Source organism: Malurus melanocephalus, unplaced genomic scaffold, assembly GCF_030028575.1.
Source record: "Malurus melanocephalus ecotype Western Australia unplaced genomic scaffold, MMel_1.1 scaffold_567, whole genome shotgun sequence".
NCBI lineage: Eukaryota > Metazoa > Chordata > Aves > Passeriformes > Maluridae > Malurus > Malurus melanocephalus.
The window spans coordinates 355,411-363,704 of record NW_026623799.1 but is presented as its reverse complement, the minus strand read 5'-3'; the positions used below and the strand labels follow the sequence as shown (position 1 = coordinate 363,704).

The 8,294-nt window shown below is 59.2% G+C and overlaps 2 protein-coding genes across 2 annotated transcripts in view; both read left to right on the top strand.

Moving 5' to 3' along the window:
• The window catches only part of PMVK (phosphomevalonate kinase), a 7,485-nt gene extending 5,914 nt beyond the window's left edge, over positions 1 to 1,571 (top strand). Inside the window, exons 3-7 of the mRNA XM_057382471.1 lie at positions 6 to 70; positions 214 to 277; positions 751 to 903; positions 972 to 1,101; positions 1,315 to 1,571. Coding sequence (XP_057238454.1) covers positions 6 to 70; positions 214 to 277; positions 751 to 903; positions 972 to 1,101; positions 1,315 to 1,451 — 549 coding nt within the window. The 3' untranslated portion in view covers positions 1,452 to 1,571. The remainder of the gene's footprint in view (positions 1 to 5; positions 71 to 213; positions 278 to 750; positions 904 to 971; positions 1,102 to 1,314) is intronic.
• A 745-nt stretch (positions 1,572 to 2,316) lies between these two features.
• The window catches only part of KCNN3 (potassium calcium-activated channel subfamily N member 3), a 16,679-nt gene continuing 10,701 nt past the window's right edge, over positions 2,317 to 8,294 (top strand). Inside the window, exons 1-2 of the mRNA XM_057382434.1 lie at positions 2,317 to 3,152; positions 6,090 to 6,185. Of these exons, the coding sequence (XP_057238417.1) occupies positions 2,436 to 3,152; positions 6,090 to 6,185 (813 nt within the window). The 5' untranslated portion in view covers positions 2,317 to 2,435. The remainder of the gene's footprint in view (positions 3,153 to 6,089; positions 6,186 to 8,294) is intronic.

The window sequence follows — 8,294 nt, the reverse complement described above, 5'->3', positions numbered from 1 at the left end:
GCGCGGTGCTGGTTCTCAGCGGGAAGAGGAAATCGGGGAAGGATTTCGTGGCCGAGGAGCTGCGGAGCCGGTACCGGGCGGGGCGGCGCTGGGGCCGGGGGTGTGCGCAGGGAAAGCATGGGGAGGCGGGGGTGGTACGGGAGGACGGGGAGGCCGGGACTTGGCCGAGTGGAGCCGGTGCCAGTGCCCGTCCCGCTGACCCCTCTCCCACAGGCTGGGCCCCGACGTCTGCACCATCCTGCGCCTCTCCGGTCCSCTCAAGGAGCAGTACGCCAAGGTAGTGCGGCCGCGCCGAGCCGTGTCACACCCCACGGTGCCGTGTCACACCCTGCCGAGCCGTGCCAGGACACTTCGTGCCGTGCTGTGCCGTCCCACGCTCATACGGAACCGTGACATGCAATGCCGCACCATCGTGAGCTGTGCCGGGCGGTGCCGTGTTCTGCCACTTGCTGTGCTGTCCCACGCCCGTGCCGTGCCACTCTGAGCTGTGCCAGGGCATGTGCTTTGCTGTTCTGTGCCTTCCCATGCTCATGCCATGCTACACCGTGCTGTGCCATCTGATGCTTTGCCATGCCGTGCTGAGCCGTGCCATGCTGCACCACACCAAGCCATGTCAGGACACGCTGCGCCAAGCTATGCCATCCCGCGGTCATGCTGTACCACATCGTGCCAGGCTCTTGTGCTCTGTGCTGTACTGAGCCACACCGTGCTGCTTGATCCAGCATGCCCGCTGACTCCCCTTCCCCACAGGAGCATGGGCTCGACTTCCAGCGACTCCTGGACGCCAGCGACTACAAGGAGATGTTCCGACAGGACATGATCCGCTGGGGTGAGGAGAAGCGCAACGCCGACCCCGGCTTCTTCTGCCGGGCAGCTGTGGAGGGGGCAYTGCAGCCAGTGTGGGTGAGTTTTTGGCAGTGGAACAGGGGCACTGGGGGCAGAGGGAGGGTGCTGATGGAGCCCCTGTGCAGGTGGTGAGCGATGCACGGCGCCTCTCGGATGTGGAGTGGTTCCGGGATGTCTATGGGGACGTGGTGCAGACCGTGCGGGTGGTGGCTACTGAGGAGACAAGGAAGAGGAGAAACTGGGTCTTTGTCACTGGTGAGCAAGTGAGGGGCAGCCTCCCTAAGCATGACACCAAATCGGATTACCCCATGGACACAGGTCTGCTGCCTCCACTACCATTCCTTGGCAGTGGGAGCAAAAGGCTTTGGATCAAATCCCCCAGCTCTGGGGGGGTGAGAGCATGGTAGGGGGGACAGATGGACAAATTCTGACCATCCTTGGGGCCTCTCTGGGTTCTGCTGCTGCCAGGGGTGGACGACGCTGAATCTGAGTGTGGCCTGGACCAGGGAGTGGCCTTTGATTGGGTGATCACCAATGATGGGGATGAGGTGGCCCTGGGCGAGCAGCTGGAGGTGCTGTTGCAGTCACTCCACAGGAGTCTATAGCTCCATTTCTCTCCACTGGGGCTTGGGGGCTGCATTGCCCCCCTCCCAACCCCACAGCATCTCTCCCTCCTCCTGCCAGTGCTTCCTGTTCTGGAATAAAGCTCTGACACTGAGAACCACTGCCGTGCTGGGCTGTGATTCATTTCTGGGGAAGGGACATGGAGGTGATGCTGCCACACTCTCACCATGGGTTTCCCTGCTTTTGGGGGGCAGAAGTGCAGTTCATTACCTTCTGTCCGGGCAGGAGGGGTCACCAGCTGGATGTTTCATGTTGTCTTTTAATAGGGTTTCCAGCAACCAATTTCCTACAGATTATCTTCTTCCCGAGCTCCTACATTAATATCTGTTCCTCTCTTGCAACAGCTGGGCACGGCCGGGGCGGGGGTGGTTCCTGGGCAGGCTGGGGGTTATGAGGGGGGATTATGTCCCTATATATCTCTATATCCCATACTCTGGGTCTACAATTACCCTGACCCCAACCTTGGGGACATCCTGAGACACGCACGCACCCCTGTCCATGGGGTGACCCACCCTCAGGATGGGAACACCTGCTCCAGCTGCTGCTTGTAATCTCCAGCCTCTGTGAAGGGATTTAGGGGGATTATATAAGAGGAGRGGGGATGCCCGTGGGGGAACCTAGCGGGTTAAACGGGGATCGTTTGGGACTTGTCCGTCGAGGCACACCGCTGCCGGTGCCTGGTGCAACCCGGTGCACTACAAGTCCCGAACGACCCCGCAGAGATGCAGGAGCCGGGGGTGTGATGGGGGGGAGATACAAAGCGGGGAGCGGGCGGGGATGATGTCAGCCTGCGGGGAGCCCCAGCGTGGCCAATGGCGCTACGGGGCCGGGCCAGCGGCAGCGGCGGGGGCGGTGGCGGCGGCGAGAGCGGCGAGAGCACGGCGCCCATTCATGATCCAGCGAACGGGGCCGGTGGCAAGTAAAGCGGAACCGGTGCCCTGGAAAGCGGCGCCGGTACCGCCGTCATGGAGACATCGGGGCATCTCCACGATTCGGGCGTGGGGGACTTGGAGGAGGATGGTCGGTGTCCCTGCCCGTTACCGGGGGATGAACGGTCACCGCCGCCGTCCTCCGCGCTGCCGCCGCTTCAGCACAGCCTGTTGCACTCCTCGCCCGGGTCGTTACGGGCCCCTCCTCCTCCTCCCGCCGCCCCCGCCGCCCTCCACCCTTCCTCCCGCCACGGCAGCCAGCTCAACCTCGGCGACCACCCAGCGGGCTCTGGGGTGGCTAGCAGCAAGCACCGGCAGCCCAGCCCCTTGGTTCACCGGCGGGACAGCAACCCCTTCACCGAGATTGCCATGAGCTCCTGCAAGTACAGCGGGGGGGTGATGAAGCCCCTGAGCCGACTCAGCGCATCTCGACGGAACCTCATCGAGGCCGAGCCGGAGGCACAACCCCTGCAGCTCTTCGGTGCTGGTGAACCCCCCGAAATTGTCGTCTCACGCGAGGACAACCATGCGCCTGCCACCCACCGTGCGACCCGCCCGCCTGCCCGGCCGGCCCCCAGCACCTTCGCCAAGGGGCCCAAGCGCAAGGCRCAGAACATCGGCTACCGGCTCGGGCACCGCCGGGCACTGTTCGAGAAGAGGAAGCGCCTCAGCGACTACGCGCTCATCTTCGGCATGTTTGGCATTGTCGTCATGGTCATTGAGACCGAGCTCTCCTGGGGGCTCTACTCCAAGGTACCGACGGGGCCAGGGGGGTGTGTGTGTGTCGGGCTGGTGGCACCAGATGGTGCCTGGTGGGGTGAGCGTGGAGCCATTTGCCCCATCTAGTGTCCCGCGGGATAAACATGGAGCTGTTCGGCTCATCGGGAGTGGAACAGGATAAGACAGGCTGGCTGGTGACTGACAGGGTGTTCCCAGAGCTTTAGTGGATGCTGCAGCCACAGGTGTTGGACAGGGTGACCGCCTGGTTGGGGACTTGGGGACCGTGGGTGCTCTGCTGAGTGCCACCCCATGCACTTGCAGCAGCAGGCACTGACCCACTGAGGTCTGTGGTGCCTGTTGCTGGCATGGCAGGGTATTCCTCAAAGCCCTGTGCCCTCGGTGGTGCAGCGAAGCACCCCCTTCCTTCCTCCTGCTCCTCCTCCTCCTCCTCCTCCTTCTCCTCCTCCYCCTCCTCCACACCCCTTCCTGCTATTTTTTCCCCCCCCTTTTTTTTTTTTTTTTTGCAGGACAGTGCATTTTATTTATAATTCTCCCCCCCACGTCCCTTCCAGCTCCTGCTCCCGGGCTGCGCTGGTTGGCAGCGATATGAATAACTCTTTGTATAGACATCTGTCATGTTATTTATACCTATCCAGAGAGGGGAAGGCATCGGCACCCCCACCRGCACCCATGGGCGTCAGCGGGACGGCTCTGCTGAGGGAGCTGGGGGCAGCCAGTGGGGGTCCCCATGCCATGGAAGCACCGTGGAGGGGAAGGAGCAGGGTGGGAAGGGGCTGTTCGCCACTTCTAGCCGTTATCTGGCATGGGCAGCGGGGAGGACAGAGTGAGAAAAGAAGGTGGAGGAAGGGAGGCATGTCTCTGGGGATCCTGTGGGTTTGGGGGACCCCGCTGTCTCCCCACAGAGGTGCCGAGTGGGGGGTTCCTGAGCTCTGTCTTTCCTTGGCTGCCAGGGTCAGTGGGTGTGTGGGGGCTGTGGGCAGCAGTTCCACTGCTGTGTCTGAGGCAGGGGCATGCCTTGGTACCAAGCCAGCAACCCTGGTACCCTTACTGAGGGAGAAGGATGCTTCAATGCCTTTTTCTGGTGGTTCCCACTCCCTTTTGCCAGAAGCGTAGCCAAATCACTGTCCCCCACCTGCATCTGCTACCTGTTGAGTCGTGGCCACCCTGCCAGGCTCCGTGTGCCTGCATGCCTGCTGCCAGGGCGACTGTCCACCCTCGCCAAGCTGGCAGCAGCAGCGCTGCCCGTGCTGGGCTGGCCCCACCAGCCTGAGCTGCTGTGTCAGCCGGGGAAGACCCTGTGAGTCAGCGCTGCTGCCATGCAGCATCTGTGACATGCTGCTGTGCCTCTGSCCCACGGTGACACCGACAGCTGTGCTGACAGCAACAGGGTGCAGCAGAGTCCCTGGCCTCAGCTTCTGCAGGTCCTSGGCTGCGTTTGCAGCAGTGGGTGASTGTGGATAAATCCCCCCACTCAATGGACCCYGGTGTGAAGGCAGAACTCCTCGGCAGGGACACGACCACGAGTGTGGGAGTGCGTGTGATCAGGGTGCGATTCAGCATTTGGGGGTGTCAGTGCAGCTCCAGCCCTGCCCCATGGCCCCACACATGCTCACAAACACACCACCACATGCTCACAGCCACAGGGTGCCAGGGCTGAGCTGGGAAGGCAGTACACCGTGGCCAGGGTTTGCCTGCTCCCTGCCTGCCAATCGATGGTGGGCAGGACAGGGCCTCTCCTGCCCACGGGACGGTGTTGCTGTTTCCCACGGCCCCTGGAGCATCCTGCCACCCCCATGGTGAAGCAGGACATGCACCATGGGTGCCAAGGTCTTGCCTCACTTCAGCCAAGTGCCCGTGCTGTTTGCTGCAAGAATGGGCTCCAGGAACAGCTCTCCCTGATGGGTCTCTTCAGACCCAGCACTGGCAGGAGGCTCTGGTAAACACAGAATGTAACACCTGCCTAAACACAGAATGTAACACCTGCCAGGCGGGGCACTCGGTGTCTGTGCATCGGGCAGGGTTGGTGCCCCTAAAGGGACTGGGAAGGGTCGTGCCAGAGCTGCCTTGGCATGATGCTGCCCCCGGGTTTGCCTGTTAATAGCTGGTGTTTAGTCCCAGCACGTTTCTCAGCACCAGCCATTATATCCACACAATTGCACAGCCAGCGCCAAGTTGTTAACAATGCGGTGCCGCCTCCACAGCAAATAGTCCCTTCTCCGCATGCAAACACCCTGTGGAGACGAGGAACACTGGGGAGAGGGAGCCAAGCAAGGCTGAAGCTGGCCCAGCACCCCGGGGAGCCAGGAGAGCATTCCATGAGTGTGCCAGGGCTCAGCGTGCCAGGGATGGGGTGCAGCTGTGGGATGGGTGCAATTTTCAGGTTGGCTTAGGAATAACACCTTTGGGAAGGGTTGGCAATGCCCAAACATCAGTGGGGCTCTTCTGTGGCTGGTACCCACGTGAGYCTACCAGCATCCAAAGGGGACAGTGAATCCTGCTCTTCCCAGTAGGGTCCTGGGSACCTGCCAGTTCAGTCATCAGTGAATCAGGGGCTGGTTTAATCTTCATAGGGCTAATTAGCAGGATGGTCTAGTTAGATCATCTGTTTGGATAYCACAGTACTGGGCTCAGGCGAGATGGGGCCAGGGCACGGGTGTCTCATATGTTAGAGGGGAGGCTGGGAACTGCCTTTCGAATAATATCGAAAAAGAGTTTTGGAGAGAGAGAGTCCRTGATGGTACCAGTGGTGCCAGTGATGCTGACAGTACTGATGGTGCCCTTGCTACTGTGTCAGGCTGCCTGGAGGGGAGCTGGAGCAGCAAAAAAGTGCTGTTGAGGATGGGAAGAGCAGGTGTTGGGGGGCAACACCTTCTTTTGGGTGTGGAGTCCAGTGCCAGCACAGTCCCACAGCTGTATAACCCCTAATGCCTTCCTGCTTTCACCCTGCAGGACTCCATGTTCTCCTTGGCCCTGAAATGCCTTATAAGCCTCTCCACCGTCATCCTGTTGGGCCTCATCATTGCCTATCACACACGGGAGGTCCAGGTAGGTGCTGGCATCATCAATGCCTGGTGAGGGGTGCTGGGGTGGGCTGTGGGGTTTGTTTGTGGGACACAGTACCTGAACTCACACCCTGCATGGAGCCTCTTCCCTCTTTGTTCAAGGTTTTGGGGGTCCATGAGGGTTCTTGAGAGGCAGTCAGGCACTGAGGGGTCTCTCTGGGCTTCAGGTGCCTGGCAGATCTGCTGGTGACTGGGAGAGGCTGTGGCCAGGAAGGGCTTGGACCAGTCAAAGTGCCAAGGAAAGCTGTGAAATCCTTTCCTAATCAGGGCTGCACACTCTCTTCCTCCCTGGGAAGTTAAAGGGCTCCCAGTTTGTTCCAGGAAGGCTGTGCTTCCCTGTGCGACCTAGCTTCGGCATGGTGCCAGCCTCTTTTGGGCATGGGAGGAATGAATCACCACTCAGGAGAAGAAGCATCCTGGGAAGGGATGTCAAAGCCCCTGGCCCTGAGTGCACCATAATCCCACCTTCTCCCTCCTGGGGCTGGGGACTGACTGGTTTTGCCAGATAAAGGGCTGGTATCCCACTCCCTGCCTGCCTCCATCCTGGCAGCCCTCACTCGAGCTCAGCCTGCATGGGGACCAAGTTACTGGGGGTGAGTTACTCAAAACAAATATTTGAGAGCCCTTGGTTCTTGCTGGAATAATATTTACCCTGGGATGGCGGTGGTTGGGGTCAGCTGGACGAGCTGTGCCCCCAGTGCTCACCATTTCCTCAGCTTGTTGTTCCTGGCAGTGGGGTGTGCAAACACAGCGTCCACCCACAGGTCATCCCACCTCTSCTGCCTTGACTGGAGCCAAAGTCCCCCTGCACATGGAGCCCAAACCTCACCGTGCTCCTGGCTGCCCTGCCAGGCCAATTATATCGTCAAGAAAGGGAATTAGATCAGTTTGACTTTATCAGCTCCAAAGTTGTGCTTGCTGCTGATGGTCCTGTGTGTTATAAAGTGTTACAAAGGCATCGCTGATAATTGAACTGGAGTGGAATGGGGCTGCCAGATTTGTAAATCCTCAACTTCTTGTACCTCTCAGCCAAGATGGGGGATTGTGCTCACCTGGGCACGGCACTTGTCASAACTCCTGGCCTTGGGGAACAATGACTTCAGCCTCTTTCCTCAGGATTCCCTCCTCCTGTCTTGCCTGGARAAGCTGTGGCTGCTCCACCTCTGGAAGTGTTCAAGGCCACTTGGGAGCTTKCAGCARCCTGCTCTAGTGGGAGATGTCCCTGCCTATGAAAGGGCATGGRATGAGATGAGCTTTAAGGTCCTGTTCAGCCCAAACCAGTCTGTGATACTATCATCCTACTAATTGTGTTAATTATCCTTTGGGATGCTTAAAGATCTTCCTGTGCCTTGGTTTCTCAGGAGCTGGGGCATCACTTGGCATCCCAGCCTGGTCTGGAGCTGAGGGCAGACCATGCCATCCTCTGCCAGCACCACATTGTCACACAACACATAAAGGAGGGCATTGCTGCCAAAGCTGCCAGTCCCAGCTCCAGCCAAAGCGTTTTACTGGGGGCAGAGACCCCTCATCCCTGTGCTTGGAGTGCCTGYGGCTGTTTATGCTTTTGGTGAAATTTTAGCTCCCATGAGGCGTCTTGGTGGCTTTTCCTGGGCTTTGTTTGTCTGGAGATGTGATGGCTGACACTCCTGCTGAGCCATTGATGCTGGACATGTTGGGGAATGTCCCCTTGGGTACGCTGAACCACGCTAGGTTTCCATGGGAACCTACTTTGTTGCTTTACAGGTACAGCAATGAGAGAGACTGGCTCAGGGGATTCCTGCCCAAATCTCCCCTTGCTCCTTCCCTCCCCTGGCCTATGGCAATCCCCCACCATGCAGTCAAAAGTCTCCTGCCTTTTTCCTCTTGCTAATTTGTTTATTTTAACACCCTTTTCCAGGAAGGAATGGGCTGTCAGCTTGCTAAATGGCTGAGGATCTCCCTTGACAGCTTGGAGCATTTTTGTAAACAATTTCTCAAACAAAGCAGCTAAAAGGAGCAGAGCTTTCCCTACAGAAAGGGAGGTGGCTGGGACAGCCACTCAATGAGTCAGTCCTGGTGGCTCCTGCTGTCCCCAGAGAGAGCCCCAAGTGCC